We start from the raw sequence: 21830 nt of genomic DNA on the forward strand, positions 1-21830 counted from the left end.
GATGGACTGGTAGGTTTGTATTAGCTGAGGAGCAACTTATATTAGTTATTAGACTCAGACCATTGAATACTGAAATACTCCTAAATCCCAATTTTTTGTTTTTTGCTGAATTTGTTTATAAAGCTGCATAATTGGTCTGCATTCACATTACATTGGGGGGATCCAATGTCCTCTACATCTACCTAAATCAGAACTGAGAACAAACTCGAGTACAGTGGGGGGGGGGGGGGGGGACTTTTCAGTTGTCTGTCAACCTTCCCCGCCCCATGTGTACTAGAATCTATGCCCAGTTGTCATTGGATTCTCTCTAGCAGATGTCCCATATGTGGGGTGAAGCCTATTGCACAGCAGTATGGCCTCCGTCTACTACTTCCAGGCTTTGTCCTATGGACATATGCACTGGGCTATGTTCTCCTAAATGCGATACCTCCTTACATGCCCATACATATGGCATCCAATGGAGTATGCCAGAAGCCTCTGCTTCCCTCTGAAGTTTGAGGCATCCAGTGGTGCAATAAAGATGCCATGTACTAGCATGGCAGTCTTAATACAACTCCATACTAGATATATCTGTATCTGATGGTCCAACTGCTGGTTAGTCCAAATATTACTTGGCAGACAAATGAACTCTCCAAATATCTCTGTAGCCTTGTTGGGCTCAGTGCACATTGCATTTGATCCTTGTTTGGCATATACACCCAAGAAAGCTCTCCGCATATATATATAGAATGCATATCTATAGGGCTCCAATTACCCAATGGGTTGAACGGGTGTCTTTTCAGCCTAGGGAGTAGCTTTTCTGTTTTGTTTTTTTTCCAGCTATATAGGAAAACTCAGCAGACTGCACATTCCTATACAAAAGGCCATAGCAAAAAAGGGTATTTTATTTTTGTTTTGCGCTAGTTTGTTTAACACTAAAAAAAAAAAAAAAAAAGTCTTGAAATGCCATATACTTATCCGATCTCCAGTAGCTGTAAGGGCTGTCTTCATTGCATCTCCTGTCTGGAGCTGTTGGGCGGTTGAGGGTGGTAGTAGCAATAAGAGACCCATAAAGTCTTTCATGACCTGCAATAGTTTCTGCTTCCCCTGGTTACTCTGATACAAAGCAGCGGCCTCCAGCTGTTCTCACCTCTCCCTTTCCATAAAGATGCCAGCTGCTCGCTCATGGCTTTTCTGCTGCCGCTTCCTGATGTTTACAGTTCAGTCTCCAAGAGATCCTTCGTTATTAAAAGCAGAACATTGTGGTCCCCTATTTCATTATTGTCGGTTTCCATGGAGAATTTAATATCTTTAAGTCTCCTGGGTTGCAGCTAAAATAAATCTCAAAGTTCAATGAAGTTTGTTGTTCACATTTTTTCTGTGCAGGGGGTCGTATACACTCATTGTGAAAAATATCAAGCGCCTAGAAGAAGTTGTCGGAATCAAATGAAACTTTTATATGCGTGATTGTAGCATTGATATAAATGATTACTATATCAGAGCAAAAGCATAATTTATTGCTGGAAACTGAACATTTGAAGGGAGGCTCTAGTGCCCTGTTGTACTGCCTCTAGCTTGGATACAAGATGTGATATGGGCAGGCATGGAGGCTCTAGTACCCTGTTGCACCGCCTCTAGCTTGGATACAAGATGTGATATGGGCAGGCATTGAGGCTCTAGTACCCTGTTGTACCACCTCTAGCTTGGATACAAGATGTGATACTGGCGGACATGGAGGCTCTAGTGCCCTGTTGTACTGCCTCTAGCTTGGATACAAGATGTGATACAGGTGGGCATAAAGGCTCTAGTATCCTGTTGGGCTGCTTCTAGCTTGGATACAAGATCTGATGCAGGCGGACATGGAGGCTCTAGTACCCTGTTGTACCTCCTCTAGCTTGGATACAAGATGTGATACAGGTGGGCATATAGACTCTAGTACCCTGTTGTACCACCTGTAGCTTGGATGTAAAATGTGATACTGACAGGCACGAAGGTTCTAGTATACTGTTGGGCCGCCTCTGGCATGGCAGGCATGGAGGCATACAGGTTTCTTATAGTACCCTGTGGTATATCAGTCTATATATTCGCTATAACTGAGCCTCTATATCATACAAACCCATAAGCTATCAAAGTTGGCATTCCAGTTAGTCTCATACATGTTATTTGGGTGATACATCTGGTGACCGGGCAGCCATGGAAGTGTGGCAATGTTGCGGAGGCATTCCTGTGACGCCCTTGTTGTGTGCGGCCGAGCATTTTCCTGCAGATTTCCCAGAGGAGCGTTGGTGTCCTTCTAGGTGCCCTCCTTAAGGAGAACCGATGCCCTTTCTGACCCAGGTTCCATCTAAAGTTTGCAGCAAGTAAATATATCTAATACTCAGGCTTTCTCTTGTGTTAAAACCCTTTAAGAAACCTTACCAGTGAATATACACCCTCAATGTGCTAGGTTTCTAAGAACTCAATAGGACACATATCTCAGAAGGTCTAGATTCCTCCTCGGTGTTGAGGCTTGTTTAACTATAGGATAAGGCATAAAACGTTGGAGATTTTATTTTGTGTCATTTGACTTTTGTTATACTGAATTTTGCCAATCCTCTTTGTAGAGCCAAGCCATGCGCGTCGTGCGGACGGTGGGTCAAGCGTTCGAGGTTTGCCACAAGCTGAGCTTACAGCACACAGAACAAGGAGGGGACGGACGAGAGGATGTAGAGAGTGAGAAGAGCACGGATGACTCTGGTGTGCCAGGTAAATGATGGATGTCTTGGATACACCGGTGGTGTATGATAGGTCTCATCTCATTAGAACTCCGTTGACAAAGTGGATGGTATCTATGGTGTAAGGCTCGGGTTTGGATTTCCATTTTTAATCCTTTCCAATCCACTGTCTGACGTCTAAAGACATTCTAATTGAGGGCTATACAGCTCCAATGTCGGAAGACATCCGGCAGGCTGCTATTGCTGTCGATTACTGGCCGTTCTGTTCCTTAGGCAGACGGCCGTGATTGTCCGCGCGAAATCGCACGGAAAACAAATTGTGGCATGCTCTATTGCTCTCCCAATGTCACACCCCGGCCGCCGGCTCCGGTCTGCGCGTGCGCCAGCTGGCAGTCAGCCGACGCATCACAGAGCCGGAGCCGCAGGAGAGGAGTGCTGCTCGGGTCTGGTCCCGCTGCGAGAGTTCTCGCAGCAGGATCCGACACGGCCGTCTGCAGTTGGCCTTAAAAAAAAAAAAAAAAAAAGGTAAATCCATTAAACGGACATCAGAAATGGAAACCTTTCCAAAATTAAAACGCAAGTGTCATTTGATTTCACTTTTCTCACACAAACTATAGCTGCTGCGCTATTGTTTCCATTAAAAGAAAAAAAAAATCAAATGATTTTTGTTCTGTGTTTTGTCACGTTTCCACTGTCCCTTCTACCTTCATTGCATCGCCATTTCTTGGTGTTATTTCAATACTTTGTGTCCTTCCTCCCAGTCACACATGTAGTTGCCAGTGTGGATCACAATGCCGATGAGACCGATATCGATGCTCTGGACAGTCCTCTGCCTGGAGACCAGCGCCCTAAGTTTAGTCGTGGAGTTACGGATTTGGATGCTGTTAAAAGGGAGAATGACTGTCTGGATGAAAAGAAGGTAAATGTAATATTTCTGATAGATCATATCGGGGTTATTAGGGTCGTTTACATACCTCTAATGTATGGCAGATAACACCATTTTCCTTGCATGTCATCAGAATAGAGCAAATGTAAGCAGTTGTTCTGTATAAATACGGTCACCAATCAGGAGACGAGCGAGGGTTTGTATGTTAATCGCCAGTCTCTTTGTTTCAGCTCACTTGAACATAGTCGCTGGTTGATCAATTATAGCTTGTAAACAGATAATTGTCATCTTTCAATAAATAGCCAACATATTTCGCAGGGAGGTTTGCACTTGTTGGGCGTGTGTTTTTCATCAAATGCTGATTGGCTCCCGTTTTTTTTTTCCCCCGAACATTTTGCCCTTTCACTTTATACTCATTGGTTTCCAAAAACAGACAACTACTTGTGAGTGATTTTCAACTGAACAGTCCCCGCTAATCTTCAGGAGATCACTCCCTGCTACAGCCTCTGGCTGGTTTTGTTCTTTAAAGATACACTCATGGTTGAGGGGTCTCGCTAGTTCGGTTCTCGATGGAACAATCAGTGCTGTGGCCTCATGTTCTCGCTACGGAGACTGTATTTTTTTTGGCTCATCTATTGTCAGAAGTAAGTGGAAATGAGATATGTATATGAATAGAGTTGAACAAAAAACTAAATTCTTGCAGGGAAGAACGAGAGGCTACAGCGCCGATTGTACAGCTGATCTAGTGAGAGACCGCGGCAGCGAGTTCACTAGAAGACCACTCACAATTATTTGTGTGCGTTCCATGGACTCTGCAACCAATGAGCATGAGTTGGCAAGGGGTCGGAACTTCAAATACAAACCCGCCAAAAAACCTCATGCCCCTAACCGACTCTCAAACGGTAAATTGGGCATGTAAGAGCTCCTGAACAATGGCCCCGTGTAAAAGCACGCAGAAAGTCGTTTGTAGCCTTCAGCAACTATTTCAAGTGACTGTTCAGATGATAGTTGTCCCATGTAAAGCCACCCTTATTCATATCTATGCTACTAACCTTGTTTCGCACTTCTCTTCAGGAAAAAGTTGTTCTAGCCTCTCCCAAGATGTTGCTTGCATCAGATAGTCAGCTACCCCCAGGAACTCCACTCTCTATTCACCACCAAATCCAGCTGCTTCAACAGCAACTGCAGCAACAGCAGCAGCAGACACAAGTCGCTGTGGCCCAGGTAAGCAAAGATATTGAAGGATTGTCCAGTTACCGGACAACCCTGCTTCAATGGTGCTGGCTGCATTAATATATTAAGCTGAATTATACTTACTTCTCCACGGCTGCTGAGATCCAACATTGCAGCCGCGCTGCGCGCCCGGTGATTGTTGTGACAGACGAAACACCGGGACCACAGCGAGGCTGCAGAGCTGGATCCCGACAGCTACAGAGGTGTAATTATAGTTTGGTTGTTATTTTAATGCAGCCAGTCCTATTTAAGTAGGGTTGTTCGGTAATCAGATAGCCCCTTTTAATAGTTCTTCTGTTTTATGTGAACTGCCTGCATGATTTTTTACCTACCGGGGAATCTTCTGGCCTTTGCAGGTTCACTTGCTGAAGGACCAGTTGTCTGCAGAAGCGGCTGCCCGGCTGGAGTCCCAGGCTAGAGTTCACCAACTGCTCTTGCAGAATAAGGATTTGCTGCAACATATCTCTCTGCTGGTAAAACAAGTACAGGAGCTGGAGTACAAGTTGTCTGGAAAAAATGCCAGTAAGTTCTTCTAGTGGGCAGGGTGGGTATTTGGGTTTACTGTGGCTGTCTGGATTTGCACAGCTTGCATTTTTCTGTTAGTACTGCAAGGTAAGCACAACGATTGGAGAACTCCCTGCAGGCTTGCAAACTGTTATGTGCATTCTCGTAAGGCTAATGAGGTATTGGCTATGTAGGTTCCCTAAATATTATTTCAAGTGACTCCTAAAAGGAAGCTTAAGGTTAATCAAAGACTAATGTTGGCTGTTCAGATTCCTAGCGCAGTTCATAACCTTTAATGAGATTGTGCCAGTATTTAATAATTATCGCCTTTCCACAGAATAAGGGATAACCACCTGATCAATGGGGATCCAAGAAGTAGAACCCACACCAATCCCAATACCAGGGTCCTGAACGTCCCACATAAAGAGAACAGCTGTCAAGCGTATGCATTCTGCTCCATTTGTTTTAATGGCTGCCAGAGATGGTCGAATTGCAGTTCTCCACTATATCCACAGTCCCATTGAAGTGCATGCTTGTCCGCTAGGCCATCCATATATAGGGGCCTATGGGACCTCTGCTCACAGGATTGGTGGAGACCGGATGCCTACAAGTCAGTTATTCCCTATGCTGTAGCCAGCCAATAACTGTAAATGTTGGCACAGCACCTTTTGTTATTTCACAACAAATCTGCATTTTCCGCATTCCATTACTTTCAATGGGAATCGGCTTGTGGATTTTTCCGTATGCGGATTTGAAATCTGCATTGCAGGGGAAACAAGTGAAGGTCCTTCTTGATACGAATTCCACTTGCAATCTACATATGGGATATCCACACACATGGATATCCCGATGGATATTGAGTGATCTGCTGCATCTTCCAATACAATTCCACAGCAGAAGTCCAAGGCTCTGCCTCAGATTTCTGCACTAGATTCAGGCGGATCTGTGGCTAATATTGTGTGAACCTGGCCTAAGGGTCTGGTGGTTATAATTGGCTACTTTATATCAATGTCTTACTTTGATCTAATTCATTAATCTTTGCAGTGGGATCTCAGGACAGTCTCCTTGAAATCACCTTCCGCTCCAGTGTCCCTCCAGTTCTTTGCGACCCTTCGACACCGAAACCAGAAGATCTTCCCCCACTGACTGACCCCGACCCTTCTTTCCAGCTGGGCAGCCCCTTAGGTAGGACAGACTGCTTGGTGAAGGTGCAGTGTTATCGCTTTGTTCCAGGCGAGGGGGAAGGAGCAGGTGAACTTCTTGGCAGCCTTGAGCTCTATAGGTTCAGAGAATCTGGAATAGCGTCCGAATATGAATCCAACACGGATGAGAGTGAAGAGAGGGAGTCCTGGCAGGACGAGGGGGGGCGGCTGGCTCATGTTTTGCACAGAGACATGCTGGGGGACAGTCTGGACGATGAGATTGCTGTGTGAACATAGAGGAAAGCCGCAAGATGTAGATTGAATTGGTTCAGTCTCGTGTTTGTGACATCGGGGGAGTCTACTGTATTTGTACTCTGTGATATTTGCACTGTTCGCTGTACTGTGTATCTCCTAAAAAGACAGTCGGATTCATTTGTACTTGTCACGGATATCCTACTTCGCTACTTTACTCTCTTGGGTCTTTAGACTCTACCTGTAGGACATCTCCAACGGGCTAGACCCCATATAGAACTTAGTGGGTTCACTGCAGCCTTCTGAACAGCCACCCTAAAGCTTTATGAAAACACCAGGTGGCGCTGCACCGTTTCTGTGAGCCTCTTTGGTCACACAAACGGCATAAGGACTCCCGGGATTCCCTTAGACTTGGGCTTCCCCTGCCTTTGGTCGGGGTCAGGTTGCACATTGGCTTGGTAGGAGGTTTTCCAAACTGCACAAAAAACACATGCAATAAAGTTAAAAGGCATCGTATAGTCGCAAAGTGCTGCAAGCCGTTAGAATAAACTGTCGGCATCTTATATGGTAGCTCACGTCGTAGTTTAAAACTTTACCTGGGAAGGGATCTTCTATGAATGTACAAACGTCTTAATTTACCTGTGTATTACTATATGTAAATTGAGGCTATATCTATTAGAAACCCTTTTTGTTAGCGGGTGTTACTGTTCCCATTTATATGCTATCGGCCTATTAGCGAGTCCTCATGGCCACCTACATGACACCATGGATGTAGTGGTAGGTGGAAGGCAGCATAGACCATCTCTGTCCCTCCAGCCTTTCATTGATTGAATCTCTGGGTTATTATCTGGTTAGATATTTCTGATATGTACAAAGATCTGAACTGTCTTGAAGTAACAATTTTTGTGTTCAAACAGCAGCAGCCCTCCGTATCATCTTACAGTTTTTGGGACCCTAAAATGTTTATGGGAATCTGTCGCCGTCTTTATAGTGTCCTGTCGGAGGACAGCATAAGGCAGTGACCAGCACGCTGATTGCAGTGATAAGTCTGTCTTATGTATCTGTCAAGCAGATAACCTAAGGCCCATTTAGACACAATGATTCGCTCACAGGCAATCTTTTGAGCGATAATCGTTGTGTGCATTTACACGGCAAGATGATCGCTGAAAATTCGCTCAAACAGCAGTTTGAGTGACAGTTTTGAGCATTCACTTTGCGTAAGCTCCTAAGTAGCTAATTAGCTACTTAAGAGCTTATTAGTGTGTAAATGAAGGCTCCTGCTGTATACAGAAGACAGTTGGAGTGCTGTCTTCGGTATACAGCTGCTGTGTTCTCTGAGCGCTCAGCTGAGCGCTCCGAGGGGGTATGCAGAGCATGGCTGGAGCGCTGTCTTCTGCATACTCCTGTGTTCACTGAGTGCAGAGCTGGTATACAGATGAGTGCTCTGAGTGGGGTATACGGAGGACAGCTGGACCGCTGTCTTCTGCATACTTTTGCTGTGTTCTCCAAGCGGGATACCAGCTGAAAGAATAGTATCCCGCTGAGAACTCAGCGCGCGGTACTGATAAGGCTCATCGTTAACGAAAACTGCATGATGGCCGCGCCTTTAGACACAATGGTCATCGCTCAAAAGACGGCTTTTGAGCGAATTTTGAGTGATAATCGTTGTCTAAATGACACTTTACATTTCATCACACCCAGGAAGTAGTCCTGGATATTCATGAGCTGCAGAATGGCTCCCCACACCCCATCCTTCAGACACCGATTGACAATGATCACAGTAACAAGCAGACGGCTATCAATCAGTGGCCAGAGGATGGGGTGGACAGGGCTAGCCTGCAGCTCGTGAATATTAAGGACTACTTCTTGTACTGCTATGTCAAAAGATGATGCTTTATCAGTAGCAGCACACACTAAATGCTTCACGGATTCATAAGACAGACCTATCGCTGCCTGTGTACGCCTGCCACTGCCTTTATAGTGTCTTCAGAGTGCAACATAAAGTTGGCAACAGATTTGCTTTAAAAGCCCTTTTTATCTTCTGTATCATCTGGTTTCAAAATCGATTGTAGGATCCAACTGATGTGGTTAATTATACAAGGACGAAACGTGCTGTATGTGCCATATACCTTGTTCAATAACTATAAACCAGTGGCTCATTGGAGAGTAACCCCATTACCACCATGTCTAATATGAAGAAAAAGTGACTTCTGTGTACTTCTTCACCTAGATGCATTTTTAGAAAACCCAGATGCTATGGGGTGATGCCAGCCAGTCTTGCCAGCTGTCTGCACAGTGCCAGTCAGGCTGTGATCTGCAGTCACCTGGTTGGCAGGAAGCTGAAGAAGAGACCTCTCGCCATACTGGTCTCTCTTGTATTAGTCATATTTAAAGAGGTTCTCCTTTATTTATTTATACATAACCTTATATAGACCAAACGTACAATCTGCCTACGATGTTTGGCCGAGCGCCAGAGTGAAGTCAGTCATTCCTAAAATCCTTGTTTTCCCCTCGAATGGTTTTATTTGTAACATCTGTTTTGCTCATCGCAGCCGCTGAACCAGAAGCTTGGCTGGATCATTGTAGTAACTGATGCTTTCCTTGGGGTTTGTTCACAAAATCCTGTTTTGTACTCTTGAATCAGTCTGTCTGCTACACTACTTGACATCACCAGCAGGAGGCGCTTGCTGCCAGCTGTTTTTTACCTTTTTAGGATGGTGCAGAATCGGCGCTTGCATTTGTTGAACTATTTTAGTATTGATTTGTTGTAATGAAATGACTCTTCACTACCAGAGTGGCACTTAGTGAACCTCCAGCTAGAAGCTACTTGTTACCTTTCTGCAGGCTTTCAATTTATTGTGCTTTGTGATACATTTTATTCACGGTTGGAACTCACTTGGGTTTATACAAAGTTCCAGAACCCCAATCCTTTTCACTCTGATCACCTGTCAATTCCTAAAGACCTTGAGGACGCTGGTATGTAGCGTCTGTGGGGTCAGGCAATGAACCAGTCCACCTAGTGGCAGCTACAGGCCACTAAAGGCTATACAGTGCCTTGCAAAAATATTCAAAGCCCCACCCCTTCCCAGGGGTTTTCTTGTTTTGTTGCATTAGTACAGCTCCCCCAAATCCATTTTAATACACGGTTCTACTTGATTTGCACCACATGACCACGCCTTTGGAGGCCCGAAACATCAAAATATTTTTTTACATATTTTTTTGTGTCCTCTTTGTTTGCATCAGAACTTTAATGTGCATAAGTATTCGGCCCCTTTGTGGAGCCACCAATTGTTGCAATTACAGATGCAAGTCAATTGGGGTAGGTCTCAATTAGCGTAGCACATATACACACTGGGATTTTTGCCTATTCTTTCAGGCAAAACTGCTCCAACTCCTTAAAGTTAGATGGTTGTGTTGGTGTCCAGAAGTCTTCACGTCCTGCCACAGATTCTCAGTTGGATGGAGGTCTGGACTTTGATTAGACTTTTCCAAGACCTTTCTATGTTTCCCCTTTAGACCCCTCCAGCGTAGTTTTTTAGCAGTAGGTTTCGCATCATCGTCCTGCTGGAAGGTCAACCTCCGTCCCAGTCTCAGATCTCTGGCAGACTAAAAACAGGTTTTCCCCAAGAATTGCTCTTTATTTACTGCCACCCATCTTCCCTTCAATCCTGACCAGTTTTCAGTCTCTGCAGATACTTTTCCATACTACCATTGTGCTTCACTCTGCAAATGGTGTTCTTGGGGTGATGGAAAGTGTTGGGTTGGCTTCAAACAGGGTTTCCGATGATGGCCAAAAAAGTTCAGTTTTGGTCTCCTCTGACCAAAGAACCTTCTTCCCTGTGTTTTGGAGGTCTGCCACATCCTGTTTGGTGAACTTCAAATATATTTTCTTACATTTTTCTTTAAGCAATGGCTATTTTTTATAGAGGTCCTATGGACAGATACTCCCATCTCCGCTGTAGATCTTCCGCGCTGCTTCAGCGGTTTCGTTGGTGTCTTTGAGTCTCTGACTAATGCCCTCTATACACAATCTGTGCGTTTTAGTCGGCAGCCTTCTCTTGTCATGGTTGTAGTCATGCCATACTCTTTCCATTGTGTTAGAATGGATGTAATAGTGCTTCACCTAATCCTGATCTATACTTTCCCACAACTTCTATCTCTGAACAGTTCTTGGAGAGTTCCTTTGCCTTCATGATTGCTTCGAGGCATCACTGACTGAGGAACCTTTACAGAGTAGGTGTATATGTGACAGGTCATGTGACGTTTTAGATTGCACATGGGGGGGCTGTATGTAATTAATTATACAACCTGTTAATTGGTTGGAGCAGACCTATAGCAAAGAGGGTGAATACTTATGCACTTACGTTTTAAGATTTATTTATATTAATGCAATGAATTTTCTTTTTCTTCTTTCAATTGTAACAATTTAGACTCTTTTTGTCGGGCCCATTTCATAAAATCAAATTATTTTTTTTTTTAAAAACTTTTTGTAATGCCGGAAAATAGGCAAAACACTAAGGGGGTGAATACTTTCGCAAGGCGCTGTATAGAAGCATTACAACTCTAACCCTTAATAACATGTATTACAAAAAAAACAGCAAAATGAAGGAAACTGTAAAAAATAAGTCGTTTGCTAGCTGGATGTACACTTCAAAGAGTTTCCCTGCACCCGCTATAGTCCCCCAGGAATTCGCAGAAATGTGTATGTGCCGGCAGCTTTCCCTGGCGAATGTTTCAGCGGTACTTCTAGACCCTGCTCATTATCTGGAGGGCTCCCTTAGGCCGTATGGGTGCTGCGGCTCGCATCGGACGCCCCCTCCTCCACCCGTCTGTGTGCTGTCTGATATCCCTGCACGCTGCATGTCCTATTCTCATTGGAGAAAACTAATGTGAAGAAGTCATGCAATGACAAGGACCACCGAACAACCTTGTAGACCTTGAGACTGCAGTGTTGCACAAGCGCCACGGCCCCTTCAGTTTGCTGACCGGATCAGATATTAATGGCCTTTCCTGAGGATATACCATCAATTGAATGAAACCGTAGTTAGACGTTTGTAATCTTACTGTTTTGTAGTAGACCACCCAGATCGAAAAGTAGTAAACCGAAGGTACTTAGAAAATCAATACAGACAACCGGATTAAATTGAATAAAGTGATTAATCAATAGATATCAGCAGACAAAAAGGTCAGTAGTTCCTGGTACGTAATTTTATACAGGATCGGATAAGAACAATTGGGGAGCGTTCTCAATGTTCGCTACGCTGCGGCCACATCCCTGATCGGAACCGTTCACTATCATTAGTGAAAGGGACATGACTCACTTCCGCTCCTTTTAGACGAGCCGATTCTCGTTTTCACGAGCAAACAAGCAGGTGATGTCGCAGTTATAGTCGCTTTTTAGACAGGCAAATTACTAGTTGTTCAGTCTTTCACGTTGGTGAATGAGAAGGAATGAACAAGCGCTGTTTGAAAGGAACGACACGGGAATGAACCAACGATTATTTTCTTGTCCGATCAGTTGGCACACGTTTTTAGCGCGACGATTATCGCTCACTTTTACTCATTTGCACGATAATCGTTCTGTCTAAAAGCACCGTTCCTTTTGATAGGGTTTCCGTTATCTTTGGCGTAGACTGTAGAATAACGTGGTTAATACGTGGTAGCATTTATTTTTTAAAGGGAGCAGACTGGTAGGGATCGAGCCTCGTTCCCCCTGGTTTACCCATAACACACTAGGTTGTCCTGAGAAAACCATCTGCTGACCGATGAGACTTCATTCGCATTGCGGTCGTGCCATCCTGCTCCGTTGTGGGACAGGGAAACTGAAATCCCCTGGTGGAAGAGACATCTGATAACTGAATCCAATGACCCCAAACAGACCTAATTGATTCTAATGGTTTCCATTACGGTGCCCGGCATAATCCTAGACACAGTTTGCTGCCCTTTCTTCCTGGATTCTAGCAGAATTTTGGCAGTGAAGCCTCCAACAGTGATGTGGATAAGTCCCAACTCACGACCAGCTTCAATCCATATCACGAAGATCTGTAGATGGTATGGGTACTGGTGTATCTTGGTATGGGTATGTCCGTAGCCAAGCCAGTGGCCAAAGTTAGACTCCCCACTTTGCTTGACAGGTTCTACTTAGTATATTTTATCATGCGATTCTGCTTCCCATCTCTTATTTATTATATTGTATCAATTTTTTGATATTTTTGTTAGTTGTTACATTTTACACATTTTTTACACTACTCAAAAGTCAACACCATTAAAACTAGTGATATCCTATTGGTGAATAGTCATGTTGTATAATGGGTGCATAGGACTAAGTGACCCAATATGCTCTAAGCTGGGTCCTTGTTTGTATTTCATATGCTCCATATATCCTACTCCGTGAACTATAGGAAGAGGGAGGAGCCTAATGTTGCTAGAGGTCCATTTGTTACATTATTTTTTAGTCTTCTACATACAGATAAGTCATACTTGTATATAGAATTTTCAACTCTAGATCTGCTGAACTTTGTTGTCGAGTGGCCAAGATTATTATTTTATTTTTTTATAAAATCTTATTTTTTATTTACTTTATTATTCATTGACGGCCAAATATTTGGGGAACTGTAGCACTAGTTTTTATATTTCTTTATATAATAATGCTGTACAAAGATGGCTAGCAATGGTATAAACCAGCGATGCCTCCTCGTCCCTGATCTTCGTACTTGACTCTTTGCTGCCCTCTGGTGTGAAAAACCTGATCTACGTGTAAATCCTTGTGCTGGTAATTCTTTAGAGAAATGCTGAATTTCCTTGTCTGTATTAAGTGCACTTACCTCTTCTTTGTTTAATGATAATAAACCTTATATTTCTATCACTTCTCTGTCTTCTGTATTCTTTCCTCTTGCTGTAACATTTTCTGTCTCTGTTTTAATCTCTTTTCTTATAATTCTTTTTAATAATTAGTATAAGCACGACACTAGTGTCAGGCTGCCAACAGCAAGTATGTTGGCCGGCACTACTCGCAGGGCTTCAATGCTCGCATCCAGGAAGATCCATGCTGAGTATTGGCATTGTGCTGGTCGTCCTCCGGCTGTGCTCAGCGGCAATAGTCCAGATCCAGAGACCAAGCAATGTACTGAAGAATCCATGGCATCTCACCAAACTCGAAATAATAACTTTATTTAAAGTGCTTAAGCTGGTATACATGGGAGGAAACGGATCCCAGTGAAATTGGGCAATTCACTAGCATGAGTTCCCTGCATGTATACGTACCATTTTGGGCACCGATACTCAAGAAGGACATATCAGAGCTTGAGCGGGTACAAAGGCAGGCAACTAAAGTAATAGAATAGGCGCACTACAATACACAGAGGTTATCAAAATTGGGGGTATTTAGTTTAGAAAAGACGACAGCTGAGGGGCGACCTAATAACTAATGTATAAATATATATTGGGGCAATCTAGAGATCTCTCCCATGATCTGTTTATACTCAGGACGGTGACTGCAGCAAGGGGGCATCCTCTACGTCTAGAGGAAAGGGGTTCTACACCAACATATAAGGGGGTTCTTTACAGTAAGAGCAGTGAGACTATGGAACTCTCTTATGGAGGACGTGGCAAAGTTTAAGAGGGGCCTGGATGCCTGCCTTGAGCGATACAATATTACATGTTGTAATCCCTGATTACTTCAGTAGGGTTTGTTTAACTGTGAATTCTTCCAATTGCCAGGAGGGAATCTTTTTCACTTTTTAAATGGTGAAAATTGGCTTCTACCTCATTAGGGGTTTTTTTTGCCTTCCTCTCAGCATCAGGTGGGGTAATAGGCTGGACTGGATGGACATGTGTAGTCTTTCAGCCTTGCATACTATGCTACTTTGAGTCCTATGAGCTAAGCTTCTGAGCTCGTAGTAACTGACGCACGGAGTCTGGGGATTGACGTTTTTATACTTTCTGTACCCCAACCACTAAATGCATTGAGGCATTATGGATAGAATGGGAAGACTACTTGACGAGCACCATGTAGTCCTCTGCATTGCAATCAGTTGGTTTGAGCACTGACTGGTAAGGTAAGTATAAGGACTCATTCACATGAGCGCATGCGTTTTCACGCTGGACGAAAATCACTTTAATGAAGAATATCCGCGATCGAGTCCTGAGCTTAACTAGCATTTTTTCATCCATTCACATGAGGGCATCGCAGGAAAAATGCACTGCAGCGTAGATTTCTGTCAGCAGAAACCCTCGGAATGACTTCTAATAGCTTTAAATAGAGCCAGCTGTTGTCTTTTCCGAGCATTGGATGCAGTTAAAGTCCCTCCCCCTTCCATTTTTTTTCAGCCCTCATAGAAGTCTATGGGGCCTTTAAGCGGTTTTCGGCAAAAGATAGGTAAAGATGAAAAAATCAAACTTTTGCCGATTCCTCGTTTTGACGCGGCAATTTTTTTTAACCAAAAATCGCTAATGTGAATCGCGTTTTTCGGCCGACGTATTTACGCGGCTAAATAGCTGCGTAAAAACACTCGTGTATGAGGCCTAAAACATACATCCCTGGACTCAGCGGGTCACCTACTTTCAGCCCATAAGCTTACCCTATAGGGCTCCGAGTAGCTGACAGATTCCCCTAAAGCTGTTGGTTGTTCTAGTTTTCTGAAGTGTTGTGAATTTCTCTCTGCTCTATTCTTAGGCTAGCCATATATTTTAGATGGCGGTCAGCTAAGTGCTTGACTGCTCGACAGCGCTCTCTCCTGGACCCTCCATACGCATGCACACTCGTCTGAATCTGCATACGTACTGAATGCAGTGCTGAGTGAAAGCTACCACCTGACATCTCATGATGCCAAATTATTTACGGAGAACAAAAGGATTGGGCTGTTCAAAGGGAACCCATCAACAGGTTCATGCTGCCGGAACCACATAAATGCACCTTGTGCCCATGTAAGTTTTGGTTTGAAACACCGTAGGGTTTCATAAGAAACATGTCTTGAAGATAAAGTTGGAACTGAGCTCAGTGACATGGTGGGGCTTAGCCAGCCTGTACCTGCCCACATCATGAAGAGTGATGGCCATCCCCCCTTTTATGTGTAAAGAGAGAACCATCACTGGGGCAGTATGAACCTGCAGATGGCTTCCCTTCAAATCCATCTTACTGATCATCTGCCTTTGGAGGAGAGTAGGGAGGTCTCATACACATTAGATAAGTGTCTGGTCCTTCCAAATTTAGTGAGCTTGGCTGATCTGGAGCCAATGTGTATGGCCATCCTTGCTCTGTCTTGCTTCAAAATGCCACCTGCCCTACTTACAGAATTTTTCTGACATTTTTTGCCACCCGCCCTACTTATAGAACTTTTCTGACATATTTTTAGAACTCTTATCTCCTCCTCCACTTTTGCCGCCTACAACCTATTTCCCATGTATTTAACTAATGGCCAATGCTCCTCTTCTTGGTTCCTGCGGTTCATCATGTGACCTGTGACTGAGTGATATTCCGTATACAGAACGTCACTAATGATGTTACTTTTTGGTTGACTGCACGCATGCATCACAAGGATCAGTCAGGAAGGAGGAGTGGCAGCGGGCACTTGGGAGGCGAGTATTGTGGCTTGTTAGACGTTTGTGGGGTTTTGTGTGTTGTTTTGTTTTGTTTGTTTTGTTTTTTTAATTACTACTTCCTTCCCGCCTCAAAGGTATATGGACAGCAAATCCAAAATGAAAAAATGTATGTAGGTTCACATTATGTTTTAAGTGGCTGAAATGCAGACCGCAAACATAAGTGATGTAACGGCACACTAAAAGCGCTAGGAAATATACCAATAATGGGTGCCCTTGTGCTGTGTGGTGCGACTCTCGGGCATGACTCGCTGCCATCCGTGTTAATGCAGACATATTTGCTCATTTTTCTATATTTATTATATTTTATTTATGATTTTAGCTACTAATGGAAAGTAGTGCAAAAAAAAATCTGATGATCCCAATAATCAAATGCGCCCCACCACAAAAACAGCCTCGAAGTCCTGCTGTCCCCATTAGTGAGCAGCAGCCTGAGCATAACAGAGTAATAGGGAATCTGAAGTAATCTGTATATGTTAGTTATTATATTGAGTAGCTTCACATTTGACTACAGTTTTCCTTTGTTGGTGTCTGGGTTTGACATTTTTTTTAAAAAATGGATCCAGATCTGTAAAAATGAAAACCGCTGTAGTTATCCGTTCTTTCTCGCGGCCATCCAGCGCTGCAGCCTTGCAGTCCTCGCAGTCTATGCTTAGAAACGGGAACCATCTGCACGCTGCAGCGATCAGGTATCATTCTCCTGGCATCACCACTCAGATGCTGGGAGACATAATGCCAGGAGAATGGCACGTGACCATTGTGGCCTCTTATTGACTGAAGGGGTAGGGTGGTACCTGATTCTATACAAAGACCGAGGGGGGACTGCGGGGCTGCAGCACTGAATCATTGGGGTAGAGGGTGGGTAAGTACCCCTGCTTTTATTTAAAGGGGTTGTCCCGCGGCAGCAAGTGGGTCTATACACTTCTGTATGGCCATATTAATGCACTTTGTAATGTACATTGTGCATTAATTATGAGCCATACAGAAGTTATAAGAAGTTTTTCACTTACCTGCTCCGTTGCTAGCGTCCTCGTTTCCATGGAGCCGACTAATTTTTGCCGTCTAATGGCCAAATTAGCCGCGCTTGCGCAGTCCGGGTCTTCTTCTTTTCTGAATGGGGCTCCGTGTAGCTCCGCCCCGTCACGTGCCAATTCCAGCCAATCAGGAGGCTGGAATCGGCAATGGACCGCACAGAAGCCCTGCGGTCCACCGAGGGAGAGGATCCCGGCGGCCATCTTCAGCAGGTAAGTAAGAAGTCACCGGAGCGCGGGGATTCAGGTAAGCACTCTCCGGTGTTCTTTTTTAACCCCTGCATCGGGGTTGTCTCGCGCCGAACGGGGGGGGGGGGGGGGGGTTGAAAAAAAAAAAACCCGTTTCGGCGCGGGACAACCCCTTTAACTCCTTAAGGACCAGACACTTTTTAGGGATTTTATCCATGTGGTGGTTTTACTACCCTATTTTTATTTTTTCCTTTGCCAAAATTATTTTTGCTGCTTTTTTTTTTTTTTTCCTGTGACTTAGGGCTATTTACTTATCTTTTTTCACTTTTTTTCCCCATTTTATTGGGGGTAAAAATCTAAAAAATATTGCACTAAATTTACGCTAAAATAAAGTATGGGAATGGGCTTTTTATTTTATTTTGAACATTGATATATAATATGTAGTTTTTTTTTTTTGTTGTTTTTTTTTTTAACTTCTATGTTCCCCATGATGTCATAGAAGACCTCTGGGGGTCATTCACATCCACTTACAGGATAAACTTCCCCCTGTAGTGACTAACAGAGCTCATCAGGGTCTGATAGAATCCTGCAGCTCTGCCCTAACAGGAGGCACCCGCTGGGTCACATAGTGGCAGCAATACTTCCACTTTCACTTCTTAGTACATAGCACTCATTGAGCGCTATGTACCTGAGAAAGGAGAAGACAGAAGCCGTTAAAATCAGCTTCTCCCCTATCCTCTGGGTCCTCAGCTGTGACTAACAGCCGAGGACCTTACCTACTCCTGCTTGATTGGGCGATCTCCATAGACTTTTATGGGTTATTGATGAATAAATACGCTTGTGGAAAAGAGCCCTTCGGATTGGGGTTGGGTCTACTGTCTGTTGGTGTGCGCCATTCTCCGTGCCTTTTTACATGTAACTATGATTTCTACTTCATGGCAATATTGACTAATCACAACGTGATCAGGACCTATAGTGGGACAAGTGGTCAAATTACCGAATCCTGTGCGTCATTGTATTGTGTAAAGCTGCCCACATCTTCTCTTGGGAAACGTTGTAGAAAATGTTTGCTTTTCTAATGACCTTTAGCTTCTCATACAGTAAATGAATGACCAGTAAATACACAAGGGCCTGGTGTCCTCTCTTTAATAACACGTTGTTAAAAAAAGAAAATCTGTTCACTGGTAATTAAAGGCTGTGACCACTTTTGGGCAAATGTTTTTTAATTGCCTTGGCTGTATAATGGGATAAACCTAATTGTAATTGTGTCTTTATTATACAGAATGTTGCTGTCTGGCTTCTGTAGCCTGCGTGTATACTAACGCTTCAGAAACTACAGAATGTCATTTATAGTCAACTCGGCATGGTCTCCAGAACCTTTCTGCTGACCATCCTCTAGAGCTGTGATACCCAACGGGTTGACGCAGCTCCTTGGTGTGCCATGAGAGCCTGCCAGGGGTGCCGCGACACCAGAGGCGAATTGGCCGTTCAGTATTCCGGTGGGCCAGTCACGTCCTGGGGCTGCCCACAACTACCGCAGCACTATCGTCTGCTACAGGATACACTAGGGTTGAAGTGGAAGCTGTTGCTACAACCCTTGTTTGGTGGCTGGCGCTTGAAATTGCAGGCACAGCTCTCATTGAAATCAATGGGAGCTGCTCTTGTATTTTCACTACACAGAGGTCGAACGTAGTGGCTTCTGCTCCGACCCCACTGTATCCCGGTGGGCGCTTTAAAGTCCTCAGTATCCACGGTGGCTGGGTGAGGCTATAAAGTAAAGAGGGGAAAAAAAAAAAAGTATACTTGCCTCCTTCACTTATCCTCTGGTGTGGTCCTGCCTATTATCCATTTGCGCAGTCATGTGGTATGTGGCCAATTAGACACAGCATTCACATGTGACCATGCAACCTGGATGTTGGGAAGAATTGAAGTAGAAAGGATGATGGAGCTGAGCATCTTGGATAGCTGGGGAGGGGAGAATATATATATATATATATATATATATATATATATATATATATATTTTTTAATTATATAGCATAAGAGGGACCGCGAGAGCACTATTGCTGATGGGGACAACAAGGGCGAATGTTACTGATGGAGGGCTACAAGGGTATTATTACTGATGTTCACACTTGAGTTTGACACTCTAGAGCAGCGTTTCCAAACTTTTTTCAGCCTTGGGGCGCCCCTGTGAAAAATATTCTTAATGTGGGGCACAAATATCAAAAAGAGTATTTGGTCATATTATATTAATAGTGTCCCCAGTAGTAGTAATTCCTCTACTTTTATGCCCTCATCAGGAATAATGCTCCCTCCTATTGCCCAATCATTACCGATGCTCCGTCATATTGTTCTCCATTAAAAATACTCCCATTGTTTCCTTGTCATTAATAATTCCCCCCTCCCCCCTTGTTGCCCTATTATCAAAAATGCTCCCTTTGTTCCCCCCTCTCATTAAGCATGATACCCCATATTGCCATGTTGTTAATAGTGCTCCCTCTCATCTAGCAAAGGCTCTTCTGCATCTGTACCTCGTGGGCCACATAAAACCACATGGTGGGCAAGATTTGGCCCGCAGGCTTTGAGTTTGACCCGTGATCTAGACTTAATTCTGATTTGGATCGAAGTTGATCTAAACAAAATTCGGGTCTAGTCAAAGTCGTAGATTGTTCAGGAGGGACTGGAGACCGAGCCGTGACAGCCGCCCGGGCACAATAGATCGTGAACAGCATTCTGCGACTTTCTATGTATTAAAATACATGCAGGCTGCAGAAGCCAGATGGAGCTAGATTTTTAATGAAAACCAATTGCAATTATGTATTTTATCCCATAATGCACTAAAGCGATAAAAAAGGATTCGCCTAAAAGGTGTCGCCAGCTTTAAATGGGTTTCAGTTTGCATAAGAGTTGCCACCCAGCTTCCCCATACTTCTAGAGGGCAAATCTGCCCGTCCCCTGTATCGATTAACCTCATGCATGTGCAGCCAAACCACTTTCATAAATATCTTTTTGGATTCAAATGTTTTTGTATTTCCTTCTTAATGTGCTATCCGAGTATTCGGAGTCAGGTAAGACTTTCATGTTGCCCTTTGGTCATTTGTAAGAAAGCTGTGTTTGTGAAAGCTGAATGGTTGACCCCCTGTGTTCTCTGCATCCTGTGCTCTCTGTGATTTCGTTCATGTATTTGAATGTTCATACTCCTCTTTTTATTGTACCGCCGTGTGGTTGCCAGTAGGTGTCTACTGACCTTGCTCTTGTGTGGTTATCCTATACCTCCTATAGTAGTTAAAGGGAACCTGGCATGGTTTTTTTTTTTTTTTTTTCCTGTTTTATAAAATATCTAGCATGACCCTTTTTAAAATTTTGCCAACTGCTTTAGGGGCTAGCCACACGGTCTCCATCTCCATCCGTTGCACGAACGGAGTTCCAAAGTTTGTCCTGGCCTGACCATGAGTCTCTGAACCTGAATGCGAAGCATCATACTTGTGAACAATTGGCGTTTACTGATCAATCACTTGCTCAGTGCCCTATAGGGGGCATGTGTAAATTGCCAATAGTCACCCATGATCGTACGTAAGAATGATTATTTGGGCAACCGTCGGACCATGTAGGGGTACCTTAAGGTGCTAAAACAACCATTTGTTAAAATTCTCTGAATCCTTTGGGAAATATAGAACATAACTGCAACATTTGGATGACCTTTAACCCTTTCCAATCCATTTATTTTTTCTCACCCATTCTCCCCAGCTCCAAATAAATTGGAGCTGGGGAAAATGGGTGAGAAAAAATACATTTCCCCTGCACCGTCCTGAACTGACAGAGTTCAGGAGAGTGCAGGTGCTCACTGCACCGTGGAGGGACCTGCTTACCTGTCCAGCGTCTTCCACATTCTCATTCTGCCTCCCGGCTCGGCGATCATGTGACCGCTGGGGTCAGGTGGCACATGGCGGTCACATGATCGCCGGGCCGGGAGACAGAAGGAGAACGCACAAGACGCCGGTCAGGTAAGCAGGTCCCACAGTGCAGGCTCCCAGCTCGGAGTTCATGTGACCGCCGGGGGTCAGGTAACACCGGCGGTCACATGATCGCCGGCCGGCCGGAATCTCTATGCATTACATAGCGCTAATTGAGCGCTATGTAATGTGTAAAGGAGAAGGCAGAAAGGGTTAAAAACCCTTTCTGCCTTCTCCTAGGGGGTCCTCGATGGGGACCAGTGCACAAGTGTATCTGCATCCGATGTGTCTGCCGATCGGATGCAGATGCACTCCTGCACTGCAGTGTCGGACCTGCCCCGACATCG

The 21830-nt window shown here is 44.2% G+C and overlaps 1 protein-coding gene across 4 annotated transcripts in view; it reads left to right on the forward strand.

Moving 5' to 3' along the window:
- LOC136621629 (carboxyl-terminal PDZ ligand of neuronal nitric oxide synthase protein-like) overlaps nucleotides 1-21830 on the forward strand; it is a 72000-nt gene that overhangs the window by 42668 nt on the left and 7502 nt on the right. For 2 of the 4 annotated variants that reach the window (XM_066597256.1, XM_066597257.1), the window contains exons 6-10: nucleotides 2583-2724; nucleotides 3455-3612; nucleotides 4654-4803; nucleotides 5169-5334; nucleotides 6361-6501. In XM_066597256.1, coding sequence (XP_066453353.1) covers nucleotides 2583-2724; nucleotides 3455-3612; nucleotides 4654-4803; nucleotides 5169-5334; nucleotides 6361-6501 — 757 coding nt within the window. Of the gene's footprint in view, nucleotides 1-2582; nucleotides 2725-3454; nucleotides 3613-4653; nucleotides 4804-5168; nucleotides 5335-6360; nucleotides 6961-21830 lie in introns of those variants that run through there. The other 2 variants (XM_066597258.1, XM_066597259.1) reach the window with 2 other exon arrangements.

Source organism: Eleutherodactylus coqui, chromosome 3, assembly GCF_035609145.1.
Source record: "Eleutherodactylus coqui strain aEleCoq1 chromosome 3, aEleCoq1.hap1, whole genome shotgun sequence".
NCBI lineage: Eukaryota > Metazoa > Chordata > Amphibia > Anura > Eleutherodactylidae > Eleutherodactylus > Eleutherodactylus coqui.